Raw genomic sequence first — 27,608 nt, 5'->3', positions numbered from 1 at the left:
CTTGTGTATGTTATTATCCAAGGCAAACTAATTGTAGCAATATTGTTTTGAACTCTGGGAAAAGGAAACTATTATTTAGATAAACTGAAGTACAACTGCTTTATTACCATGATCTACAGAATTGCCTTGTTTCATTGTGAGGTCTAGAATGCCATTACTTTTCCTGTTTACACCAGCAAACACTTTTTAATACAAGACCATAAGACACAGGAGCGGAATCAGCCCATTCAACCCATCGTCGGCTCTGCCATTCCATCATGGCTGATTTATTATCCGCCTCAAACCCATTCCCCTGCCTTCTCCCTGTAACCATTGACGCTCTGACCTATCAACCTCAGCTTTAAATTTACCCAATGACTTGTCCTCCACAGCTGTGTATGGCAATGAATTCTGCAGATCCACCACCCTCTGGCTAAAGAGATTCATCCTACTGAAGAGATGCCCTTCTAATCTGAGGCTGGGCCCTCTGGTCCTAGACTCACCCATTATTGGAAACACCCAGTCCATGTCCATTCTACTCTGGCCTTTCAATATTCGGTTGTTTTCAATGAGATCCCCCATCATTCTCCTAAACTCTAGCTCTGTGCCATCAAAAGCTCCACATACGTTAACCCTTTCATTCCAGATTAAAGTGGGGTGATGTTGTGGAGACTAAATGCACAATAATCCATCTGTAATCTGTAACATTTTTATTAATCTCAGCAAGACTTTGAACCTTATCAATTAGGCTCTATTTATTAGGCTATGTAAGTTGCGTACTCATTACTTTTTATTTTTAATAATGCAACTTTCAGGACGCTAAAGTCACATTTAAAACGGAGTGTAGTATGATGTGGTATTTGTTGTTCCTTTTTCATGTCTTTCGGCAGAATGTTTGCCATTTCCGTAGCATTCGATTGTTTCTTACAAGGCCGAGTTGCGGGCTCGACACTCAGCCCAGCACGGAAGCGCGCAAGGAGCTGGCCGGATTCGACCCTGGGACCATTCGCTTCGAAGACGGGTGGTAATGCCACTACACCGCCGGCCAGCTATGATGTGGTGTGGACCCACATAAATAGGTTTAGCTTTCAGATTCAATTGCTTAGAATCTGCAGATCAGTTTATGTCTACAGCAAGACCATGACTACATTTAGGTGTGGGCTTACTTATTTAGATTTACATTATGACATTTATTGACATTTTTATTTCTATATTATGCAGGAAGTACAGGAGCTTAAGGTCCAATACCGCCTGGTTCAGGAACAATTACTACTCTCCAACCTGTACCAGCATGGATAACTTCACTTACCTCCACTTTGAACTGATTCTACAACCCACAGACTTACTTTCAAGTATTCTACATGTCAAGTCCTCAGTATTATTTATTTATTTGTTTGTTTGTACAACTTATCTTCTGCACATAGATTCTTTGTCAGAAATACAAAAATTCTGTAGAGGCTGGAAATCCAAAGCAACACACACAAAATGCCGGAGGAGCTCAGCAGGTCAGGCAGCGTCTGTGGAGATGAATCACGTGTCAATGTTTCAGGTTGATGCCTTCCTTCAGGACTGGAAAGGAAAGGAGAGGAAGCCACAAAGAAACCAGAAGTTATTTTGGCTTCTTCTCTTCTCCTTTTCCGTTCTGATGAAGGGTCTCAGCCCGAAACATCCATCGATTCACTGTTGGTATTTTGTTTTTGATGAATTAACATCATATTGCATTGAACTGTACTTATACAACTTGTCTTATCGTTGATAATAATCTCGACCACATCAAAATAAAACTTTAGCCAGCTGGTGGTGAATCTGTGGAATTCATTGCTACAGACGGCTGTGGGGCCATGTCATTGGGTGTATTTAAAGAGGAAGTTGATAGTTTCTTGACTAGTAAGGGCATCAAAAGTTATGGGAAGAAGGCAGGAGAATGGGGTTGAGAAGGTTAGTAAATCACCCCTTTTTGAATGGTGGAGCAAACTCAATGGGCTGAATGGCCTAATTCTGCTCCTATGTCTTATGATCTTGTGGGGCATTCTGACTGGAATGCTTTCGCTTTGCGTGCACTTTCTTCTCTTCAGTTCAAAGAGTAGATAGCTAACCTCAGTTACTGCTTTATTCAGAATAGATGGCCAGCTTTAAAATCCGTTTCGGCAAAATTAGGGGATACGAGTGGAACATGCGAGTAATATTTTACCAAGTTTCTAGGAATCTTGAGTTTTGTTGGAATACTGAACCGTACATCCAGGTGAGCTTACCTTCACTGACTCAGTTTCCGGCACATGAAGACTCTTTGGGGCATCATTGGATTCCACAATTCTTAACGTTTTGTCATCGTTTGAACTCAAGACCTCTGGATCACCAAGTACTTGTAGGCTTACATCTTCAGCACGAACTGCGTGTTCCACACCATTCTGGTTATTGCAATGGACAGCTACAAAACGGAGGTTTAACAAAACAAACGTAAATATATTATGGAAAAGAAAATTACATGGAAGTTAGCTTAAAGAAGAAAAAAATCTCCAATGCATGCCCGTTGTGCAGAAGTTGTGGAAATCTCCCTGCATTCCCGCATAAAGTAAGGATGCAGAGTGAACAAACACTGCAAAAACCAGTAAATAAATCAGCCAAGATGGAATAGTGGATCAGACTAGATGGGCTGAATGGCCTAATCCTGCTCTCATGTCATATGGCTGAAATCAAGCCATGTAGTTAGTATATTTCAGCACCTCTGAGGTCCTGGATGATTTTACACTTGTTAAAGTCAACTTATTGGCAAAGGACATATATGTCACCATATACTATAAGACCATAAGATAGAGGAGTAGAATTAGGCCATTCGGCCCATCAAGTCTGATCACCAGTTCATCATAGCTGATCCAATTTTCCTCTCAGCCCCAATCTCCTACTTTTTTCCCCGTATCCCTTCATGCCCTGACCAATCAAGAATCTATCAACCTCTGCCTTAAATATACATAAAGACTCGGCCTTCACAGCTGCCTGTGGCAAAGAATTCCACAGATTCACCACTCTCTGGCTAAAGAAATTCCTCCTCACCTCTGTACTAAAAGGAATGCCCCTATATTCTGAGGCTGTGTCCTCTGGTCTTAGACTCCTCCACCACAGGAAACATCCTCTTTACAGCCACTCTATCAAGGCCTTTCAACATTCGATCAGCTTTAATGAGGTCACCCCTCATTTGTCTCAATTCTAGTGAATTGAGTATGACAAGCTATTCAATGCTGGAAGCATTTTCATGAACCTCCTTTGAACCCTCTCCAGTTTCAGCACATCCTTTCTAAGATAACTGCTGTCAATGCTCCAAGTGAGACCTCGCCAGTGTTTTATAAAATCCCAACATTACATCCTTGCTTTTATATTCTAGTCCTCTTGAAATGAACGCTAACCTTGCATTTGCCTTCCTCACCACTGATTCAACCTGCAAATGAACCTTTAGGGAATCCTGCGCAACGGCCCTCAAGAATGTAGCTCAGAATTTTGAATTTTCTCTCCATTTAGAAAATAGTCCATGCCACCAAAGTTCATGACCACACACTTCCCGACACTGTATTCCATCTGCCACTTCCTTGCCCACTCTCCTAAATCTGTCTAAGTTCTTCTGTAGCCTCTCTACTTCCTCAAAACTATCCTCTCCTCCAACTATCTTCATATCATCTGGAAACTTTGCAACAAAGCCATCAATCGCATCATCCAAGTCATTGACATATAATGTAAAAATAATCAGACCCAACACAGACCCCCTGTGGAACACGACAAGTCACTGGCAGCCAGTCAGAAACAGCTCCCTGTATTCCCACTGTTTATTCCTGCTACCGTCAGATTTATTTCCTTATCAGAATTTACAGGAACATAAAAATACATACTTTCATTACTGTTTATTAAATGTAATTGTGTTAATAGAAAATAAATAAGTAAGGAAATAACACTGAGAACCTAAGTGTAAAGTCCTTGAAAGCGAGACTACAGACTGTGCAATCAGTTCCAAGTAGTGGTGTCTGAAGCTTTCCACTCCAGTTCAAGAGCCAGATGGTAATAACTGTTCTTGAACTTGATGGTGTGGGCCCTAAGGCTCCTGTACCTCCTTCCCAAAGGCAGCAGCAAGAAGAGAGCATGGTCTAGTTGGACGAGATCCTTGTGAGGTTTAGTTACTGATGTAACACCAGGTATGAAGCAGCCAACTTGACAACAAAGCATGTTGATCTGCCACCCTGACAAGATTCACATCCCCACACTTGTCTTCTACTCAATTTTCCCATGATTCTAATATCAAACATACTTTAAGAAACTTCCATTCAGTGATTTGTAATTTTTTTTAAAGAAATATATTGATTGATCAAGTTTCCCCAAAAAGAATCGCCTTTCCCTTAGAAATAGTGCTGAAAAGATTTAAATCTTATGTTTGAAGAATAAATTATTTAGAAATGTAACGGCAGAGAATGGAAGCAGTCAGATTAAGACGTGGATTGTACCTGATATGATTCTACAACCTTCAGACGCACTTTCAAGAACCCTTTACAACTTATGTTTTCAGTACTTTTTTATTTGCACAATTATTTTATGCATTGGTTGTTTGTCAGTCTTTGTTTATGTATTGTTTTCCATAAATTCTATTGGATTTCTTTATTTTTCTCCAGATGCCTTCAAGAAAATGTATCTCAAGGTATTTTATGATAACATAGAAACAGAAAACCTACAGCACAACACAAGCCCTTCGGCCCACAAAGCTGTGCCAAACACGTCCCTACCTTAGAAATTACTAGGCTTACCTATAGCCCTCTATTTTTCTAAGCTCCATGTACCTATCTAAAAGTCTCTTAAAAGACCCCATCGTATCCCCCTCCACCACCGTTGCCGGCAGCTCATTCCACGCACTCACAACTCTCCGCGTAACTTTGATAAAAAAGTTCACTTTGACTTGAAACTTGTCGATGAATATTGCGAGCAGCGAATGGAAATGCCAATACAGTGACAGGAAAGGCTTCAGAAAGTGGCGGATACAGCCCAGTCAATCACAGGCAAAGCCTTTCCCACCATTTGGCGCATTTATAAGGAGCGCTGCCGTAAGAAAGCTGCAACCACCGTCCAGGACATGCTCTCTTCTCACCGCTTCCATCTGGCAGGAGGTTCAGGAGCCTTGGGTCCCACATGAGCAGTTTCAGGAACATTTATTACCCTACAACCATCAAGGTCCTGAACCACAGTGCATAACTTCCACAATGAACTGATTCCACAGTGTACAGACTGACTTTCAGGGTCTCTATGTCTCATGCTCTCGGGATTATTTATTTACTTGCGCAAGTTGTATTCATTTGCACTTGGGCTTTTGTCAGCTATTGTTTATGTTTAGTTTTTCATTAATTCTATTGCATTTCTTCATTTTCCTGTGAATACCCACAGATAATGTATCTCAGGGTATTATATGGTAACACATTTGATCATAAATTTAAAAGGTGAACTTGGAATTTGTAGCTCAACATCGAGAGTTGCCCAGCCACCACATATCCCAATGCACATTGTTCTAAAAAACCCAATGAAATCAGAATGAATTATGCATTTACTATTTTATTTGTCATCTATTACGTCAATTGCACAACGTTAAACAGGAACACAAACTTAAGTATACTTCATAATAAAAGCCCTTTCTCATGGCTGTCTGCAACAAGAATTCTGCCAACATGAACTAGCCAAACACACACACACACACACAGTTGGAGGAACTCAGGCAGTATCTACAGTGGGGAATAAACAGTCAGCAATAAAAAAAGTTGAATTTCCCCATGGGGATGAATAAAGTATCTATCTATCTATCTATCAATTTGTGCTGAGACCCTTCATCTGCACTGGAAAGGAAGGGGCAGGAGGCAGAATAAGGTGGGGGAAAGGGAAAGGTGTACAAGCTGCCCAGATATAGGCGAGGTAAGATGGGGGGGGGGGGGGGGGGAAGGTTGGCGGGTAAACTCAGTAAAGTAGCATTCCTATTTCCAGTGAAACACTTGTCTTGCACATCATCCGGATTAATTCACTACAGATGAATGCATCACAACAGTGCAAGGTAACAAAGACTGAATAAAGTGTTTCAGTCACAGAGAAAGTTAAAAATGACAAGGTCACATCGAAGTCGATTGCAAGGTCAAGGGCCCATCTTATCATACTAGGGAACCATCTATAACAGTGGGGCAGAAGCTGTCCTTGAGCCTGGTGGCATGTGCTTCCAGGATTTTGCATTTTCTGCCTGATGGAAGAGGGGAGGGGAGAGAATGTCTGTGTGGCAGGAGGGGTCTTTACCAAGACAGCAGGAACTGAACAGACTCCATAAAGGTGGATTCCTGTGATGAGTCCACAGCTCTCCTCAGGGGAGGTATGCTTTTCTAGCATTTTTAATTCAAGAGGTTTGCACTTGAATGGTCAAGAGGCATGGTTTAAGTAAACAGCTGTAAAAGATTTCTGCATAGTTTATAATCTCAAACCTCTGTGGTGCCACGGGGCTCACAGGTCGGATTGGAATCTAGAGGCTCATGCCGAGGGACTCACTCATGATCAGGGCAGGGGAACGGAACGGGTGTAGGGCAAGTCACCCTGATGAAATTCCGGCTGTTTAAATTTTGTCTAATGAGGCAAATTTTATTGATCCACAATTACTGACACTGATTTTGCACGTACAGAATGTCTCCCGATTATGTTGAAATTCCAGCTTAGTTTTAGGTGAATGTTCTAATGTTTATTGCAACCTATATTAAAATAAACTAAGATCTTTTTAAACTTGTGGTCTGCTGTCAGAACCCTTCGATGCAAGCTGATCCTCAGCCAGTTCTGTGACATCATCTTCAGATGTCAGAAATCCCTCGGAGCTCACATCATAGCACTTCAAGGTTCATCATTGTGCAGATTTCTTCAGAAAGCCAGCATCTTCACCACTGACTGGAAGACTGATCTATTTTTACATAGAACTGCAAGCTGAGATTTCAGACATGGCTCACTTTTTGCCAAATGTAGTCGCTCCAGAACGTTTTGAACCAAGACATTGCTGCCACCCAGTGGCCAAATAAAGATTTGCACTCATTTTCTATTTTGTCACCAAAAGGTACATAGACGCTTAGAGGAATTTTAACGATTAACGTATCGAAACACAGTAAAATGTGCTGTGTTGTCTCAAAGACCAGAGTTCGAGAATTGTACTGGAGGCAGCCCCCAAGTGTCACGGTATATCCGGCATCTAGATAGCATGTCTACAGTTTACTAATCCTAACCCATACACGCCTGTGGACAGTGAATTGAATTGACTTTATTACTTACATCCTTCATATATATGAGGAGTAAAAATCTTCACGTTATGTCTCCATCTAAATGTGCAATTATAGTAATTTATAATAAGAATTATGTACAACAGGATAGTCAATATAACATAGAAATACAGTTGTGTCAGCATGTGTTCATCAGTCTGATGGCCTGGTTGAAGAAGTTGACCCAGAACCTGTTGGTCCTGGCTTTTATGCTGCGGTACCATTTCCCGGATGGTCTCTCCTTCTTCAGCTGTCCATCGATTTCGATGTTGACTGAGGCCTGGGCAGGGTTGGATGGACCTGGGCAGGGTTGGATGGGCCTGGGCAGGGTTGGATGGGCCTGCGCAGGGTTGGATGGGCCTGCGCAGGGTTGGATGGACCTGCGCAGGGTTGGATGGGCCTGGGCAGGGTTGGATGGGCCTGGGCAGGGTTGGATGGACCTGGGCAGGGTTGGATGGACCTGGGCAGGGTTGGATGGACCTGGGTAGGGTTGGATGGACCTGGGCAGGGTTGGATGGACCTGGGCAGGGTTGGATGGACCTGGGCAGGGTTGTATGGAAGACCGGCAGTTGCCCAAGTTGCAAGTCTCCCCTCTCCATGCCACCGATGTTGCCCAAGTGAAGGGCACTAGGGCAATACAGCTTGGCACCGGTGTCATCGCAGAGCAGTGTGTGGTTTAGTGTCTTGCTCAAGGACACAACACGCTGCCTCAGCTGAGGCTCAAATGAGTGACCTTCACTAGACCAATGCCTTAACCACTTGGCCATGCATCCAGTTTGTGGTTGGGATGACTTGGGTCTCCAATGAACCCTTGGGCCCTTTCTACACACACTTTTTTCACCACACGGCTGGTATGTACAGACCACGTGAGATCCTCAATGATGTGTTTTCTGAGGAACTTAAAACTGTTCACCCGCTCAACCCCAGATCCATTAATGTCTATAGGGGTTAGCCTGTCTCCATTCCTCCTGTAGTTCACAATCAGCTCCTTTGTTTTTGCGACATTGAGGGAGAGGTTGTTCTCTTGACACCACTGTGTCAGGGTGGTGACCTCTTCTCTGTAGGCTGCCTCATTATTATTTTATATTAGGCCAATCAGTGTAGCGTCATCAGCAAATTTAATTAGCAGGTTGGAGCTGCAGGTGGCGACACAGTCATGGGTATACAGGGAGTAAAGGAGGGGGCTTAGTACACAGCCCTGAGGGGCACCGATGTTGAGGATCAGAGGGGTAGAAGTTCTCTGATCTTCTACAGAGAAGATTGAATTGAATTGAATTGAATGATCTTTATTGTCATTATACATAGGTACAATGAAACTCCATTTGGCTTCCTCTCAGGCAATTAAATAAAGCGGTAGATAAAAACAAGACAGTAACAGAAAAACAGTATCAAATAGATAAGTAGCAGAAAATAAGTTGCAGCAGCACCAGAATATCACAGTAATGCACAAAGTGCCGTTAGTGCGAGTATTTGAGTCCTTGTGTGTGCTCACAGTTTCAGTCATTGTTCTGTGGGAGTGGTGTGATCGATGCCACAGCTCTGGGGTAGAAGCTGTTCCTCAGTCTATTTGTTCCGGCTTTTAGTGTCCTAAACCTTTTGCTGGACGGCAGCGGGTCAAACAGGGAGTGGCCGGGGTGTGTGGTGTCTCTGGTTATGCTGATTGCTTTCCTCCTGAGTCTGCTGGAATAGATGGTGTCCAGTCCTGGGAGCTCCATCCTGACAATTCGCTGGGCCGCCTTCACCACGCGATGCAGGTCTTTTGCTCAGCTGCTGTGGCGCTGTTGGTCAGGATGGTTTCAATTGTGCTTCTGTAGAAGTTAAGCAACAGCTTTTGTGGGAGTTTGGCCTGTTTCAGCTTACTGAGGAAGAAGTGAGGGAGCCCACTCTTACCACCTGCCGGCAATCTGACATGAAGTCCAGGATCCAGCTGCACAAGGCAGGGTGAAGGCCGAGGTCTCTCAGCTTCTTGTCGAGCCTGGAGGGAATTATGGTGTTGAATGCTGAACTGTAGTCCAAGAACAGCATTCTCACGTAAGGATCCCTCATCTCCAGATGTGTAAGGACGGTATGTAGAGCAGTGGCTATTGCATCATCTGTTGATTGGTTGTGTCAGTAGGCTAATTTTAGGTGGTCCAATGTGGATGGTAGCAAGCTGCAGATGTGGTCCTTGACCAGCCTCACAAAGCATTTGCTTATTATTGAGGTGAGTGTGACAGGATGGCAGTCGTTCAGGCATGTTACCTTGGTCTTTCTAGGTACAGGGACAATGGTGGATGCTTTGAAGCAGGAGGGCACTCTACACTGGGAGAGGGAGAGATTAAAAATGTCTGTAAACACACCTGCCAGTTCTGCCGCGCACATCCTGAGTACTCGCCCTGGGACGCCGTCCGGTCCCGCAGCCTTGCGACTGTCCACCCGTTAGAAACACCTGCGTCCTTCGGCCTCGGAGATGGCCAAGCTGCTGTTCACATTATCAGCAGGTTTCCTCAGGGCTCAGTACTGGCGACATCGAATCGAGCATAAAAAAGACTTAGCTCGTCTGCGAGAGAGGCAGCGACGTTGGAAACTCCACTGCGTTTAGTTTGCGACGGTGTGCAGACCTTGCCATAAGCTGCACGTGTTGTTGGTGGAAAGTTGTGTCTGAATCTTGTCTCTGTATTGTTGTTTTGCTGCCTTGATGACTTTGCCTAGCTGCATTTCTTGATTACCAGTAGCGTAAGCTCTGTCTCGTGCGGGGAAACTGGAGCACACGGAACAAATCCACTCGGTCACGGGGAAAATGCACAAACCCCTTACAGAGAGCAGCGGGATTTGAACCCTTATCGGTGATCACTGGCGCTGTAAATGCTGCACGTGTTGCGATGTGCACGCGTCAAATAAAGCTGATCTCTTTCATCAAGACCTTAGGAAGAAAGTGCTGGGTTGTGTTAAGACAGGAAAAAAAGAGTGAAACAATAACAAACTAAAATTGTAAAATAAATGGGGGAAACAGAAGGTCTTCCAAGAATATTTAACATTCAGTGTCAGATTATATTACAGAGACATAGTGGGGATGGAGCAAAGACAGGAATCATAGGCAATAAACAAACAGCAGCCTTCAATCCATTTCTATTCTACCCTATATTGATATCACAGGACTTCTGATCTTGCATTAATATTACAAACAATAATTGAAATCAGACATTGTATTTCTGGGCTCTAGCCAATTGATGTAATTGGGTCTCAAAACAAACCAAAATACGTGCCCACACCTGTACATCTGCACTCTCGCCATCTTCCTGCTGCCTTAGCTGTGATAGAGACATTGTGTCCTTATAAACCATCCCATCAGCCTGCGCATCCAACAGACTATCGTCTGCAACTTCCTCCATCTACTGGTAAGCGTATCTTTACTTCCCGCACTGGGATCGTTCCCTCCATGATTCCCTTGTTCATTTGTCCCTCCCTACTAATCTCCCTCCAGGTACTTACTCCTGCAAACGGCCTAAAGGACACACCTGCCCACTCACCTCCTCCCCTCACCTCCAGTCAGACCCTTCCGGGTGAGGCAACACTTCACCTGTGAATCTGCTGGGTCGCCTATTGTGTCCGGTGCTCCTGATGCGGCCTCCTCTACATCGCTGAGGCCCGACATAAATTGGGGGACCGTTTTGTAGAGCGCCTCAGCGCCACCCGCCAAAAGCGGAACAGCCAGGTGGCCAAACATTTTAATTCCAATTTCTGTTCCGACGTGTCGGTCCACGGCCTCCTGTTGTGCCACGATGAGGCCATTCTCGGGGTAGAGGAGCAGCAATACCTTATATTCTATCTAGGTAGCCTCCAACCTGATGGTATGAAAATTGATTTCTCCTTCCAGTAAACAAATTTTACTTCCCCTCTCTCTTTCTCTATCCCCCACTCTGACCTTTTACCTCTTTCCACCCGCCTATTACTTCCCCCGTTGGTCCTTTCTTCCATCTCCTTCTCCTATTGTCCATTCTCTTCTCTTATCAGATTTCTTTTTCTCCAGCCCTTGACCTTTCCCAACTATCGGGCTTCACCTATCACCTTTCAGCTAACCTCCTTCCCCTTCCCCTTCTTTTTATTTTGGCATCTTGTCCGACTTTCCAGTCCCAAAGAAGGGGCTCGGCCCGAAACATCAACTGTCGATTCATTTCTATAGACGCTGCCTGACCTGCTGAGTTCCTCCAGCAGTTTGTGTGTGTGTGTTGCTTTAGTTATTGATTGATTGATTGAGATACAGTCCTTCGAGCCTCACTGCCCAGCAAGCCCCGATTCAACCCCACCTAATCACAGGATAATTTACACTGACTGATTAACCTACCGACTGGTACATCTTTGGACTGTGGGAGGAAACAGAAGCAAGCGAAATCCCAATCATGAACGTGTACACAGACATACATTTATTCCTTACAAGCAGACCCCGGGTAATAAATGAGTTCCCTTTTTTTTTTAAAACAGATACCCTTGTTAATTTTTTCCAAAATTGGATAAAACTCAATGTAGTAAGAATGCATCCATGGTAGCGTGATGGATTACATCAAAATCATCCAAGACCGATGAGAAAAAAAAAACAATTTCTAAAAGAGGAGAGATTGAGGAAACTAGTTCTGCCATTTAAAGGAATGTGTGCACATCTGACTTGTGAATTTGATAATAACATGGGAGCTGTTCCCATGGTGTGTAGGGGTGTTCAAAAGCTAAACAGGAATGGCTTAAAAACATCAAAATTAATGTCCTGGAGTGGCCAAGTCAGAGGCCAGACCTCAGTCCAATTGAGAACTTGTGGCTGGGAAATGCTTTTGGACCATTTGTGTTGAAAGGACAACTGAGGAAATATCATATGCATGTGGAGTCATCCAAGTGTTAGAACAAGGGTACAATGTAGAAAGAGTTCAAGGTTATGAGGAATGGTTGAAGAACATTAAGAAGAATGATAAGAAGATGGGTGCATAGAATCCATTCCTCTGGTTTCGGTCTCTGCAATGAATGACTTGCTCGTCCACATCGTCGTATGTCTTTTTAGTTTATAGTAACTTTACCTGTGTTTTGGAAAACTTTTGAGTTTAAGAAATGCTTCAGAATATAGAACATAGAAATCTACGGCACATTACAGACCCTTCAGCCCACAATGTTGTGCTGACCATGTGACCTACTCTAGAGACTGCCCAGAATTACCCTACTGCATAACCCTCTATTTTTCTAAGCTCCATGTACCTATCTATGAGTCTCTTAAAAGACCCTATCGCATCCGCTTCCACCACCATCGCCAGCAGCCCATTCCACGTACTCACCACTCTCTGTGTGAAAAAACTTACCCCTGACATCCCCTTTGTACCTTGTACTTTTGGTTTTAGAAACTGCTTGTAATTGGGAAATAGATGCTTAAGATAGAAATCCTCCGAGATTTAGGAGTGTTTTTCAAAATGTGTGAATTCAAACTTCTATCATTGAAAATAAATGAGCTGTGTTCAAAACTACTTTGTTAGCTGGAATGACCTTCTCCTTGGTGGGGGGGGGGGGGCACGGACCCACCACTCAAAGAGTGGGTATGGGCAGCTAAACTCGCTATGGAGAATAAACAAGGGAGTGAACTAGTCTTTGAAGATTGGGCAGTGACAGTAAAATCTCCCCTTAGTGAGAATAGTCCTGGCTATTTGTATTCAATAGGGTTTAAAGTCTTCACTTGAGATTAGAACTTCGTGGTCAGCAAACCCAATACCATCAGATTTAAAAATGCATATCATTTACTGTTCTTCTCTGCAAGTGGCTCTGCACCCACAACAGCTTGCTGGTCACATTCTTCACCAAATCAGAAGGATGTGAATTCATGGACCGCAGAGAGTTAATAGCAAAAACTCTAGTTAACACTCCATTATTAAGTGAATGCTGCATTGTTGCAGACATCTTCTGAAATCAGATATTTTAAATAAAGACTATATTTTCAAATGGAATATCTCATCACAGTTCAAAGAGCAGGTAGATTCTCCTGTGTTCTGACCAAGTATTGTCCCTTAATTACAGGAAAGTGACTGGCATGGTTAGAACATCAGCTAATTGGTAGGAGGCAGTGAGTGGGAATAAAAAGACCCTTGTCTGGTTGGCTGCCAGTGACTAGTGGTGTTCCACAGGGGTTGGTGTTGGGACCGCTTCCTTTTATACTCTATATCAATGATGGAATAGATGGCTTTGTTGCCAAGTTTGCAGACAATACAAAGATGGGTGGAGGGGCAGGCAGTGTTGAGGAAACAGATAGGCTTCAGATGGACTTAGACAGATTAGGAGAATGGACAAGAAAGTGGCAAATGAAATACAATGTTGCAAAATGCACGGTCATGCACTTTGGTGGTAGGAATAAGTGTGCGGACTATTTTCTGGTAATCCAAAAATTGCAGTAATAGGATGAGGTTGTAAATCAATACGCAAAACTGCTGAAATAATATCAAAAATATCTTTCCAATATTTTTCCAGAAGAGGGCAAGACCAGAACATATGTGTCAAGGAAGCTACCTCAGACTTACATCTGTCACAGACAGGATATATATGGCAATAAAAATGAGCTAACTTATCTTTGGACAGATGGGCCCTATGAACCACCTTAAATTGTATCAAAGCATGTCTAGCACACATTGAAGAAGTGTTAACTAGTTGGAGAATTTTCTCCATTTCTCTGTAGGTAAAGATACCTGAAGTTCTCTTTCCCATTCATTCTTAATTTTATCAGATGTGCCTGGACGTATTTTCGTAATCAGATCATGAATAATTGCTATGAAACTCTTCAGATAGGGGTTTAAACCTAAAAATTTTTCTGTAATTTCAGTTTGTTGTGATATCAGAAAAGTAGGTAAAATAATATTCAAAAAGTTTCTAATCTGTAAATATCTGAAAAAAATGTGATCTAGGCAAATTATATTTATTAGACAACCGTTCAAAAGACATGAGACAGTTATCCATGAATAAGTCATGAAAACATGTTATTCCCTTTGTTTTCCATGAAAGAAAAGCTTCATCAATTCTGGAAGGTTGGAAGAAAAAATTAGATATAATAGGACTTGATAGGATAAATTTCTTCAATCCAAAAATTTATGAAATTGAAACCATATTCGTATTGTATGTTTCGTTATTGGATTAGTCATTTGTTTATTCAGTTTAGTAAATGCAAAGGGAAGTGAGGCCCCTAAAATAGAAGCTAATGAGAGCCCCTGTATGGACTCGCGCTCGAGGTTCACCCATCGTGGACATTGAATTTCATCCAGATCTGTGCAGACTATTTTCTAAACGGGGGGAAAATCCAAAAATCTGAGATGCAAAGGGATTTAGGAGTCCTTGTGCAGAACACCCTGAAGATTAACTTGCAGGTTGAGTCGGTGGTGAGGAAGGCAAATACAATGTTAGCATTCATTTCAAGAGGTCTAGAATACAAGAGCGGGGATGTGATGCTGAGGCTTTAAAAGGCCTCATCTTGAGTATTGTGAACAGTTTTGGGCCCCTCATCTTAGAAAAGATGTGCTGGCATTGGAGAGGGTTCAGAGGAGGTTCACAAGGATGATTCCAGGAATGAAAGGGTTATCATGGAATTTAGAAGAACGAGGGGGACCTCATTGAAACCTTTCGAATGGTGAAAGGCCTAGATCAGGGATGGCCAACCTTTTACATTCCATGCATCAATTTTTTCACGCATGAGTTCTATATTAACATTTTTACAAGAATTGTATGGCACATCTGAAGTCGTGAGTGAAAAAATTGACACATGGAATGTAAAAGGTTGGCCATTCCTGGACTAAGTAGTAGATATGGAAAGGATGTTTCCCATGGTGGGGCAAGCCTAGGACAAGAGGACACAGCCTCTGGATAGAGGGGCGTCCATTTAAAACAGAGATGCGGAAACATTTCTTCAGCCAGAGGGTGGTGAATTTGTGGAATTTGTTACCATGGGCAGCTGTGGAGTGCAGGATGTTGGGTGCATTTAACCGGAGATTAATAGGTTCTTGATTACAGGGAGAAGGCTGGTGACTGGGGCTATGGAGAGGAAAAAAGGATCAGCCACAATTGAATGGTGGACCAGGCTCTATAGGCCAAATGGCCCAATTCTGCTCCTATGTCTTATGGTCTTAAGCAACACTACAAATATTGGTTATTACCTCAGTGGGATCAGCTGCTGAATTTCATTACAAGGGTAAGTTTAATTCAGAAAGTAATCCATTAGCTATTGGTCTCTTCAGAATATCACGAAGATCTTAACTATATACTCACAGAGGACTTAATAGTGGAAAATGGGGTGGGTGAAAAATTAAAAGCATTTTAAAATGTGAAATGGAAAATTTTAATCAACTTTTAACTTTAAGTGGTGTCCACAGGGATCTGCTCTGAGACCCCTGCTCTTCGTGATTTTTAGGAAGGGTAGATTAGGAAGTTTGCAGATACAGGGCGCCTAGGTGCAACTCGAGTAGTAGCAGTACTCTCAATGGAAATGCTTCCAAGGTCAGTATAGTCAACAAAGATGTCTTAATACGTTTAGACAAAATACCGCTGCTTAAAACCGATGGAAACAACATCGATTGTGGTTGGAAGTGCCCACGGAGAACACCTTGAAGGAAGCGTGAGTGTAGATCAGGGTTACAAGTGTGTTTAAGAAAATGGGAGTTTTAAATTCCCTGTACTGACTATCTTGCTGGCAAAAGTGCAGTTTCTGGTGAATAAAACTGATGACCTTGGAACTAGAGTGCTGAATCAGAGGGACATCAGGACCATGTATGTCCTTTGTTTCACGGAATGCTGGTTAACCCCTTCTGTACCGGGTGCAGCGGTCCGGATTGACGGGTTTACTATACACCGTCAGGATAGATCTAGATAGATAGATACTTTATTCATCCCCATGGGGAAATTCAACTTTTTTCCAATGTCCCATACACTTGTTGTAGCAAAACTAATTACATACAATACTTAACTCAGTAAAAAAAATATGATATGCATCTAAATCACCATCTCAAAAGGCATTAATAATAGCTTTAAAAAGTTCTTAAGTCCTGGCAGTAGAATTGTAAAGCCTAATGGCATTGGGGAGTATTGACCTCTTCATCCTGTCTGAGGAGCATTGCGTCGATAGTAACCTGTCGCTGAAACTGCTTCTCTGTCTCTGGATGGTGCTATGTAGAGGATGTTCAGAGTTATCCATAATTGACTGTAGCCTACTCAGCGCCCTTCGCTCAGCTACCGATGTTAAACTCTCCAGTACTTTGCCCACGACAGAGCCCGCCTTCCTTACCAGCTTATTAAGACGTGAGGCGTCCCTCTTCTTAATGCTTCCTCTCAAAAGTCTCTCAAAAGCAGAGATGGAGGAGTATGCCTCATGATCAATTCTTCTTGGTGCACAAATACATCAGTGCAGTCCCAATTCTGCTCACCAGACCTGGAATATCTAGCAGTAAAGTGCCATCCTTTTTACCTACTGTGGGAGTTCTCCAGGACCATTGGTAGGAGTTTACATGCAACCTCAGGCCAATGTCACTCAGGCTTTAGAAGATCAGAGTAATGGGATCAACATTCACAAAACAGCACACCCTAATGCCTTCACCATCGTTTTGGGAGATTTTAAACCAGGCCAGTCTGAAAAAAAAGAAAATCACTAAACAACTACCATCAACAGATCACTTGCAAAACCAGGGGAAACAACACCCTGGACCATTGCTACAGTACCATCAAGAATGCCTACCACGCTCTCACTTCAGGAAATCTGATCACCTGGCTGTACTTCTACTCCCTGAGTATAGGCAGAGACTGAAGACTGCAGCACCAGCAGTGAGGACCAAGAAGGTTTGGACAAGGGAAGCACAGGAGTGCCTACAGGACTGCTTTGAATCGGTGGACTGGACTGTATTCCGGGATTCATCTTCGAACCTGGATGAGTACGCTGCTGTTGTTACCGACTTCATTAAAACCTGTGAGGATGAGTGTGTGCCCACAAAGACTTACTGTGCATTCCCAAACCAAAAGCCGTGGATGAACCAGGAGGTACGTCATCTGCTGAAGGCTAGATCTGTGGCATTCAAGTCTGACAACCCAGGTCTGTACCAGAAAACCAGCTAGGGTTTGTGGAGGGCTATTTCAAGAGCGAAGAGACAATTTTGAATAAGGTTGGAGGTGACATCGGATGCACGGCAACTCTGGTAGGGTCTACAGGACATTACTTCCTACAAAGTGAAACCCAATAGACTGAATGGCAGCGATGCTTCACTACCAGATGAACTCAATGCCTTCTATACCCGCTTTGAAAGGGAGAACACAACTACACCTGTGAAGATCCCTGCTGCACCTGATGACTCTAATCTGTCTCAGAGGCCGATGTTAGGCTGTCTTTAAAGAGGGTGAACCCTTGCAAGGCCCAAGATCCCGATGGAGTACCTCTGAAAACCTGTGCCAACTAATGGGACTATTCAAGGACATTTTCAACCTCTCACTGCTATGGGCAGAAGTTCCCACTTGCTTCAAAAAGGCAACAATTATACCAGTGCCTAAGAAGAATAATGTGGGCTGCCTTAATGACTATTGTCCTGTAGCACTCACATCTAGTGATGAAATGCTTTGAGAGGTTGGTCATGACTAGACTGAACTCCTGCCTCAGCAAGGACCTGGACCCATTGCAATTTGCCTATCGCCACAATAGGTCAATGGCAGATGCAATCTCAATGGCTCTCCACACGGATTTAGACCACCTGGACAACACAAACACCTACGTCAGGATGCTGTTCATCGACTATAGCTCAGTGTTTAATACCATCATTCCCACAATCCTGATTGAGAAGTTGCAGAACCTGGGCCTCTGTACCTCCCTCTGCAATTGGATCCTAGACTTCCTAACTAGAAGACCACAATCTGTGCGGATTGGTGATAACATCTCCTCGCTGATGATCAATACTGGCGCATCTCAGGGGTGTGTGTTTAGCCCACTGCTCTACTCTCTCTATACACATGACTGTGTGGCTAGGCATAGCTCAAACACCATCTATAAATTTGCTGATGAGACAACCATTGGTAGCATCTCAGGTGGTGACGAGAGGGCGTACAGGAGTGAGATATGCCAACTAGTGGAATGGTGCTGCAGCAACAACCTGGCACTCAACGTCAGTAAGATGAAAGAGCTGATTGTGGACTTCAGGAAGGGTAAGATGAAGGAATACATACCAATCCTTACAGAGGGATCAGAAGTGCAGAGAGTGAGCAGCTTCAATTTTCTGGGTGTCAAGATCTCTGAGGATCTAACCTGGTCCCAACATATCGATGTAGTTATAAAGAAGGCAAGACAGCGGCTATACTTCATTAGGAGTTTGAAGAGATTTGGTATGTCAACAAATACACTCAAAAACTTCTATAGTTGTACCGTAGAGAGCATTCTGACAGGCTGCATCACTGTCTGGTATGGAGGGGCTACTGCACAGGACCGAAAGAAGCTGTAGGAGTCTCCATCTAGTCAGCTCCATCTTGGGTACTAGCCTACAAAGTTAGGGAGTGGTGTCTCAGAAAGACAGCATCCATTATTAAGGACCTCCTGCACCCAGGACATGCCCTTTTCTCACTGTTACCATCAGGTAGGAGATACAGAAGCCTGAAGGCACACAGTCAGCGATTCAGGAACAGCTTCTTCCCCTCTCCCATCCGATTCCTAAATGTACATTGAATCTTTGGATACTACCTCACTTTCTAAAAAAAATAAACAGTATTACTGTTTTTACACGTTTTAAAACAATCTATTCAATATACATAATTGATTTACTTGTTTATTATTGTTATTTTAATTTATTATTAATTTAATTTATTACTATTATTATTTTTCTCTGCTAGATTATGTATTGTATTGAACTGCTGCTGCTAATTAACAAATTTCGTGTCACATGCTGGTGATAATAAACCTGATTCTGATGTGGCACAGAGGTTGGAGGTGGTATAATGAATGTGAAGTTTACACCACCCTCTTCCCTTGTCACCTTCATTACATTATACCGCACTTTGTCTGAAAGTTCCATCCCATTCCCTTGTCCTGCCAGCACTACCTTTCCCTTCCCTCAACCCAAGGGCTACTCTCCATTGTGGTTGACCGGGCCCAAGCTCATGTTAATACCAGCTCCTGTCTATCCGTTCTCCCCTTTTTCCCACTCAGAGAATCACTTAACCTCACTTTCCCTCTATTCTCCATCCCCCACCAACCTGCTCTTCATTAGGCCCCAAATTCCGTGGAAGGACTGTTCATCGCGATCCCCCACTCCACCACACTGCAGGGACAACTCCTCCCCTGGCCTTCTCTACACTAGTCCTTCCTCTTGTCAGGGCACTTTTCCATTCATACACACAGGATGCTTTATAACCTTCCCATAAAACAAGGCATTTGTACTTTCAATTTTGCTAAGTTGTCTTCCTACTGGGTGCCATGGTAGCGTAGGGGTTAGCATGACTCTGTTGCAGCTCAGAGTTCAGAGTTCAATTCTGGAACTCTTCTGTTCGGAGTCTCGGTAACATGGGTTTTCCCCAGGTGCTCTGGTTTCCTCCCACAGTCCAAAGACGTACTGGGTAGGCTCATTTGTCATTGTAAGTTGTCCATGACGAAGTTAAGGTTAATCGGGTTTGTCAGGGGTCTCTGGGGCGACGTGGCTCAAAGGGCCAGAAGGGCCTACCCCGCACTGTATCGCTAAAATAACATTTTTAGTTTATTTTATCTTTTATTTTACTTGGACGTACAGGCCCTCCTGGTCCAATGAGCCCACACTGCTCAATAACCCTACTAACCCGTACGTTGTGGGAGGAAACAGGTGCGCCCAAAAGAAACCTAGGTGGTCACGGTGAGAGCGTACAGACTCGCCACGGACAGCGGCGGAATTGAACCCTGGTCGCCAGCACTGTCATAGCGTTTCGCTAATTGCTGCGCCCCCACGAAGGAGTTTACTCCAGTTTGAAGACAACGACAAAGTGACTCTTTGGTGAAATGCTCAACTCAGGCCCCCCAAGTTTCTGATCACCCGTCAGTTTAATTCTCCACACCAATCTTGCCTCAGCCTTTTTGTCCCACGCTGTTATGGAGTCTCTTCAAAGAAAAAAAGGCCCTTCAGCCCACCACATCAATGCTGATCACCACACCCTATCTATACTAATCGCACTTGCCTGTATTAATTCAACATCACTCATTCGAGTACCCATGATGGGTAGGGCAGCTGCCCATTAACTGGTTTCACCCTCTGTCACCTTTCTCTCTCGTGCTCCCCCACCTGGCTCCATCTGTCACGATTTTCCTCCATCTGCCTGCTAAGCAAACTTAAAGTAGAAATCTTTTAATAGTCGATTCATTTTCCCCTTGTCTGTCTTCATCACTTCAAATTAACAGAAGCCGACCCAAAGAAAAATCAAAAAATACTAGTAAAATCGAGAAACTGAAGGAAATAAATATTGGACAAAATATTGTACTAGAGAAGTTGATGATCTTGAAAGCCTGGAAATCCCAAGAACCTGACACTTTCACTTCAGAGATTTCAGAGAAGCGGCTGTAGAGACAGTGGATGCAACACACATGAAAAGCTGGAGGAACTCAGCAGGCCGGGCAGCATCTACGGAAAAGAGTACAGACGACACTTTGGGCCGAAACCCTTCGGCAGGACTGGAGAAAAAAAGATGAGGAGTAGATTTAAAAGGTGGGGGAGGGAAGAGAGAAACACAAGGTGATCGGTGAAACCTGAAGGGCGAGGGATGAAGTAAAGAGCTGGGAAGTTGATTGGTGAAAGAGACAGGCGGCCATGGAAGAAAGGAAAGGGGGGAGGAGCACCAGAAGGAGGTGATGGGTGGGCAAGGAGTGGGAAAAGGGGGTGGGAAATGGTGAAGGAGCGAGGGGGGTGGGAAATGGTGAAGGAGCGAGGGGGGTGGGAAATGGTGCAGGAGCGAGGGGGTGGGAAATGGTGAAGGGATAGGGGGCCATTATTGGAAGTCTGAGAAATCGATGTTCATGCTATCAGGTTGGAGGCTACCCAGATGGAATACAAAATGATGTTCCTCCAACCTAAGTGTGGCCTTATCCGACAGTGGAGGAGGCCATGGATGGACATATTGGAATGGGGATGGGAAGTGGAATTAAACTGGCTGGCCACTGGGAGATCCCGCCTGTTCTGGTGGACAGAGCATAGGTTCTCGAAGTGATCTCCCAAGCTACGTCGGGTCTCACTGATACACAGGAGGCCACACTGGGAGCACTGAACACAGTAAATGACCTATCCGCAGTGTCAGAGCTTCGTCAAGAGGGATTTCTCAAAGGTCGGCAGCAGTTCTTTAAAAAGGGAGCTTCGAGAGCTTTTGTCCATTGTATGTGGCCTATCAGCGGCTATAACCAGAGCACCAGTCGTGAGTTAGATAGCAGGGAAGGTTCAGGCATAAAAGGGAAGAGGTCCTGAAACCAGACTACAGGGAGTTAGGAAGGAAGTTTTGAAGCAGGACTGCAAAAGGTAATAATCTCGGGATTACTGCCTGTGCCGTGTGACAGTGAGTAAAGGAATAGAGTGAGGTGGAGGATAAATGCGTGGCTGAGGAATTGGAGCAGGGGGCAGGGATTCAGATTTCTGGATCATTAGGACCTCTTTTGGGGCAGAAGTGACCTGTACAAAAAGGACAGGTTACACTTGAATCTAAGGGGGACCAATATCCTGGCAGGAAGATTTGCTAAGGCTATTGGGAAGAGTTTAAACTAGAATTGCTGGTGGGTGGGAACTGAACTGAAGAGACAGTGAAAGGGGCGGTTAGTTCACATATAGAGAAAGCTTGGAGACAGTGCGAGAGGGAGGATAGGCAGGTGATAGAGAAGGGATACGCTCAGATCGATGGTTTGAGATGTGTCTATTTTAGTGCAGGAAACAACATGAACAAAGCGGATGAGTTTAGCGTGTGGATCAGCACATGAAGCTATGATGTTGTGGTCATTACAGAGACTTGATTGGCTCAGGGGCAGGAATGGTTACTTCAAGTGCCAGGCTTTAGATGTTTCAGAAAGGACAGGGAGCGAGGCAGAAGAGGTGGGGGTGAGGCACTGCTGATCAGAGGTAGTGTCACAACTGCAGAAAAGGAGGAAGCCATGAAGGGATTGTCTACAGAGCCTCTGAGAGGGTAAGTTAGGAATAGGAAGGGGTCAATAACTCCACTGGGTGTTTTTTTTTAATACAGACCACCCAATAGTAACAGGGATATCAAGGAGCAGATAGGTAAGCAGATTCTGGAAAGGTGTAATAATAACAGGGTCATTGTGGTGGGAGATTTTAATTTTCCAAATATTGAGTGGCACCTCTCTAGAGGGGTTTAGATAGGATGGAGTTTGTAAGGTGTGTTCAGGAAGGTGTCCTGACACAATATGTGATAAACCTATAAGAGGAGAGGCTGTACTTGATCTGGAAGTGAACCTGGTCAGATGTCAGGTCTCTCAGTGGGAGAGCATTTTGGAGATAATGATCACAATTCTATCTCCTTTACCATAGCATTGGAGAGGGATAGGGCCAGACCAGTTAGGAAAGTATTTAATTGAAATAAGGGGAAATACGAAGCTATCAGGCAGGAACTTGGAAGCATAAATTGGAAACAGATGTTCTCAAGGAAACATACAGAAGAAATGTGGCAAATGTTCAGGGGGTATTTGCATGGGGTTCAGCACAGGTACGTTCCAATGAGACCAGTAAAGGATGGTCGGGTACAGGAATCATGGTGTACAAAGGCTGTAGAAAATCTAGTCAAGGAGAAATGACAAGCTTACAAAAGGTTAAAAAAAAACTAGGTAATGATAGAGATCTAGAAGATTATAAGGCTAGCAGGAAGGAGTTTAAGAATGAAATTAGGAGAGCCAGAAGCGGCCATGAGAAGGCCTTGGCAGACAGGATTAAGGAAAGCCCCAAGGCATTCTACAAGTATGTGAAGAGCAAGAGGATAAGATGTGAGAGAATAGGACCAATCAAGTGTGACAGTAGGAAAGTGTGTATGGAACCGGAGGAGATAGCAGAGGCACTTAATGAATACTTTGCTTCAGTATTCACTATGGAAAAGGACCTTGGTGATTGGAGGGATGACTTATAGTGAATTGAAAAGCTTGAGCATACAGACATTAAGAAAGAGGATGTGCTGGAGCTTTTAGAAAACATCAAGCTGGGTACGTCTCCAAGACAGGATGAGATATACCCCAGGCTACAATGGGAGGCAAGGGAGGAGATTGCTGAGCCTCTGGCAATGATCTTTGCATCATCAATGAGGATGGGAGAGGTTCCAGAGGATTGGAGGGTTGCAGATGTTGATCCCTTATTCAAGAAAGGGAGCAAAGATAGCCCAGGAAACTATAGACTAGTGAGTCTTACCTCAGTGGTTGGTAAGTTGATGAAGATCCTAAGAGGCAGAATTAATGAACATTTGGAGAGGCATAATATGATTAGGAATAGTCAGCATGGCTTTGTCAAAGGCAGGTCATGCCTTAAGAGGCTGATTGAATTTTTTGAGGATGCGACTAAATGCATTGATGAAGTTAGAGCAGTAGATGTAGTGTATATGGATTTCAGCAAGGCATTTGATAAGGTACCCCATGCAAGGCTTATTGAAAAGGTTTATTGTGAAAGTAAGGAGGCATGGGATCCAAGGAGATCTTGTTTTGTCAATCCAGAATTGAAGGCAAAGAGTCATATTTTGCATGGAGGTCGGTGACCAGTGGTGTACCTCAGGGATCTGTTCTGGGACCCCTGCTCTTTGTGATTTTTATAAATGATCCGGATGAAGAAGTGGAGGGTTGGGTTGGTAAATTTGCTGATGACACAAAGGTTGGAGGTGTTGTGGATAGTGTGGAGGGCTGTCAAGAGATTACAGCGAGATATTGATAGGATGCAAAACTGGGCTGAGAATATGACAGATGTTCAACCCAGATAAGTGCGAGGCGGTTCATTTTGATAAGTCAAATATGATGACAGAATATAGTGTTAATGGTATGACTCTTGGTAGAGTGGAGGATCAGAGGGATCTTGGGGTCCAAGTCCATAGGACACTCAAAACTGTTGCGAAGGTTGACTCTGTGGTTAAGAAAGCATATGGTGCATTGGTCTTCATCAATCGTGGGATTGAGTTTAAGAGCCAAATGGTAACGTTGCAGCTATATAGGACCCTGGTCAGACCCTACTTGGAGTACTGTGCTCAGTTCTGGTCGCCTCATTATAGGAAGGATGTGGAAACCATAGAAAGGGTGCAGCGGAGATTTACAAGGATGTTGCCTGGATTGGGAGCATGCCTTATGAGAATAGGTTGAGTAAACTCTGCCTATTTTCCCTTGGAGCAACGGAGGATGAGAGGTGACCTGATAGAGGCGTACATGATGAGAAGCATTGATCGTGTGGCTAGTCAGAGGCTTTTTCCCAGGGCTAAAATGGCTATCACGAGAGGGTACAGTTTTCAGGTGCTTGGAAGTAGGTACAGAGGAGATGTCAGGGTTAAGTTTTTTTATATAAACACAGAGGGTGGTGAGTGCATGGAATGGGCTGCAAGCGTTGGTGGTGGAGGCGGATATGATAGGGTCTGAAGTACACGTTCATCACAGCATTGTGGGCCAAAGAGCCTGTATTGTGCTGTAGGTTTTCTATGTTTCTATGTTAAATGACCCCCAACAGATTCACAGGTGAAGTGTCGTCTCACCTGGAAGGATTGTTTGGGACCCTGAGTGGTAGTGAGGAAGGAGGTGGAGGGCAGGTGTAGCACTTGTTCCGCTTGCAGGGATAAGTTCCAGGAGGGAGATCAGTGGGGAGAGACAGATGGAAAAGGGAGACGCATAGGGAGCGATCCCTGCAGAAAGTAGGGGCAAGGAACAATGTTCTTGGTGGTGGGGTCCTGTTGGAAGTGATGGAAGTTTCAGAGAATTATGAGCTGGACATGGAGGCTAGTGAGGACAAGAGGAACCTTATCCCTGGTAAGGTGGTGGGAGGACGGGGTAAGAGCAGACATGTGTGAAATGGGAGAGATGCAGTTGAGGGCAGTGTTAATGGTGGAGGAAGGGTAGCCCCTTTCTTTGAAAAAGGAAGATGTCTCCTTGGTTGTGGAATGAAATGCCTCATCCTGAGAGCAGATGTGGAGGAGACAGAGGAACTGAGAGAAAGGGACGGCGTTTTTAAAAGTAACAGGGTGGGACGAGGTATAGTCCCGGAAGCTGTGAGAGTCCGTAGGTTTGTAATGGCATCAATGGATAAGCTGTCTCCAGAGGTAGAGACAATGAGATCGAGAAAGGCGAGGGAGGTGTTGGAAATGGATCGAGAAAGGGAAGGCAGGTGCCTGAGATAGAGGATGTCCTGGCTTTCTTCTTCCAGAATTCTACGGATTTTGTACTTGCTCCCTCGGATTGGATGGTAATAAACATTTAAAATGAAGGAAGAGACGACAGTGGATTGCCAGTCTGTTAGGCAATGTCAGTAGCAACCATCACAAAGGACCCTCACCATCCAGGACATGCCCACTTCTCGTTGCTGCCATCAGAGAAAAGAGTAAACCCGAAGGTTCACACTCAACATTTTAACAACAGCTTTGTTTGGAACAGTTCATGAACACAGCCTCATTTTTAGCACTGATTTCTTGTTGTAACTTGGCTTTTTTTCTGTCAAGCGCTGTACTGCTCCTGCAAAACGCTAGAAGTAGACACAGCACATGTTCATGAAAAGGAAATTCAAATGTAAGCAATCAGGGATTTGACTTGAGAACCAGAAAAGAGAAATGAGTCAATGTGGTGAATCTGAATTTTCAGATAGCTTCTCATAGTTTGATCAACAATGATTAAACGTGGAATGTGGATGCAGCTTTATAAAAGTAAAGATACTAAAGATCAGAGACCGAAGTCTGGTGGTGGTGGGGAAGATGCTGTTCACAAAGCGTTGAGTGTGCATCTTCAGGCTCCTCTACCACCTCCTCCCTCAGAGAAGAGGGCATGTCCCAGATGGTGAGGGTCCTTCAACAGACAGACAGACAGACAGACATAGTTTATTGATCCTGAGGGAAATTGGATTTCATTACAGTCGCACCAACCAAGAATAGTGTAGAAATATAGCAATATAAAACCATGAATAATTAAATAATAATAAGTAAATTATGCCAAGTGGAAATTAGTCCAGGATCAGCCTATTGGCTCAGGGTGTCTGACACTCCGAGGGAGGAGTTGTAAAGTTTGATGGCCACAGGCAGGAATGACTTCCTATGACGCTCAGTGTTGCATCTCGGTGGAATGAGTCTCTGGCTGAATGTACTCCTGTGCCTAACCAGTACATTATGGAGTGGATGGGAGACATTGTCCAAGATGGCATGCAACTTGGACAGCATCCTCTTTTCAGACACCACCGTCAGAGTGTCCAGTTCCATCCCCACAACATCGCTGGCCTTACGAATGAGTTTGTTGATTCTGTTGGTGTCTGCTACCCTCAGCCTGTTGCCCCAGCACACAACAGCAAACATGATAGCACTGGCCACCACAGACTCGTAGAACATCCTCAACATTGTCCGGCAGATGTTAAAGGACCTCAGTCTCTACAGGAAATAGAGACGGCTCTGACCCTTCTTGTAGACAGCCTCAGTGTTCTTTGACCAGTCCAGTTTATTGTCAATTCGTATCCCCAGGTATTTGTAATCCTCCACCATGTCCACACTGACCCCTTAGATGGAAACAGGGGTGACCGGTGCCTTAGCCCTCCTCAGGTCCACCACCAACTCCTTAGGCTTTTTCACAATAAGCTGCAGATGATTCTGCTCACACCATGTGACAAAGATTCCCACCGTAGCCCTGTACTCAGCCTCATCTCCCTTGCTGATGCATCCAACTATGGCAGAGTCATCAGAAAACTAATGAAGATGGCAAGACTCTGTGCAGAAGTTGAAGTCTGAGGTGTAGATGGTGAAGAGAAAGGGAGACAGGACAGTCCCCTGTGGAGCCCCAGTGCTGCTGACCACTCTGTCTGACACACAGTGTTGCAAGCGCACGTACTGTGGTCTGCCAGTCAGGTAATCAATAATCCATGACACCAGGGAAGCATCCACCTGCATCACTGTCAACTTCTCACCCAGCAGAGCAGGGCGGATGGTGTTGAACGCATTGGAGAAGTCAAAAAACATGACCCTCACAGTGCTCGCCGGCTTGTCCAGGTGGGCGTAAACACGGTTCAGCAGGTAGGCGATGGCATCCTCCACTCCTAGACGGGGCTGGTAGGCGAACTGGAGGGGGTCTAAGTGTGGCCTAACCATAGGCCGGAGCTGCTCTATGCCACCTTCGTGAGTGGATAAGGTAAAGAGCTGAAGCAGGGATTTCAAGGGAGAGGGGAGTGG

General features: G+C 44.3%; 1 protein-coding gene across 6 annotated transcripts in view; it reads right to left on the bottom strand.

The window, feature by feature from the left end:
* Nucleotides 1–27,608, bottom strand: part of samd12 (sterile alpha motif domain containing 12) — a 157,127-nt gene that overhangs the window by 85,279 nt on the left and 44,240 nt on the right. For all 6 annotated transcript variants that reach the window (XR_012097749.1, XR_012097759.1, XM_073037428.1 and 3 more), the window contains exon 2: nt 2,232–2,407. Coding sequence is in view for 4 of the 6 variants with exons in the window: in XM_073037428.1 (XP_072893529.1) it covers nt 2,232–2,407 (176 nt within the window). In the remaining 2 variants the exon portion in view is untranslated. The remainder of the gene's footprint in view (nt 1–2,231; nt 2,408–27,608) is intronic.

This window comes from Hemitrygon akajei, chromosome 1 (assembly GCF_048418815.1).
Source record: "Hemitrygon akajei chromosome 1, sHemAka1.3, whole genome shotgun sequence".
Lineage (NCBI taxonomy): Eukaryota > Metazoa > Chordata > Chondrichthyes > Myliobatiformes > Dasyatidae > Hemitrygon > Hemitrygon akajei.
This window is presented reverse-complemented; position numbering and strand designations above follow the sequence as displayed.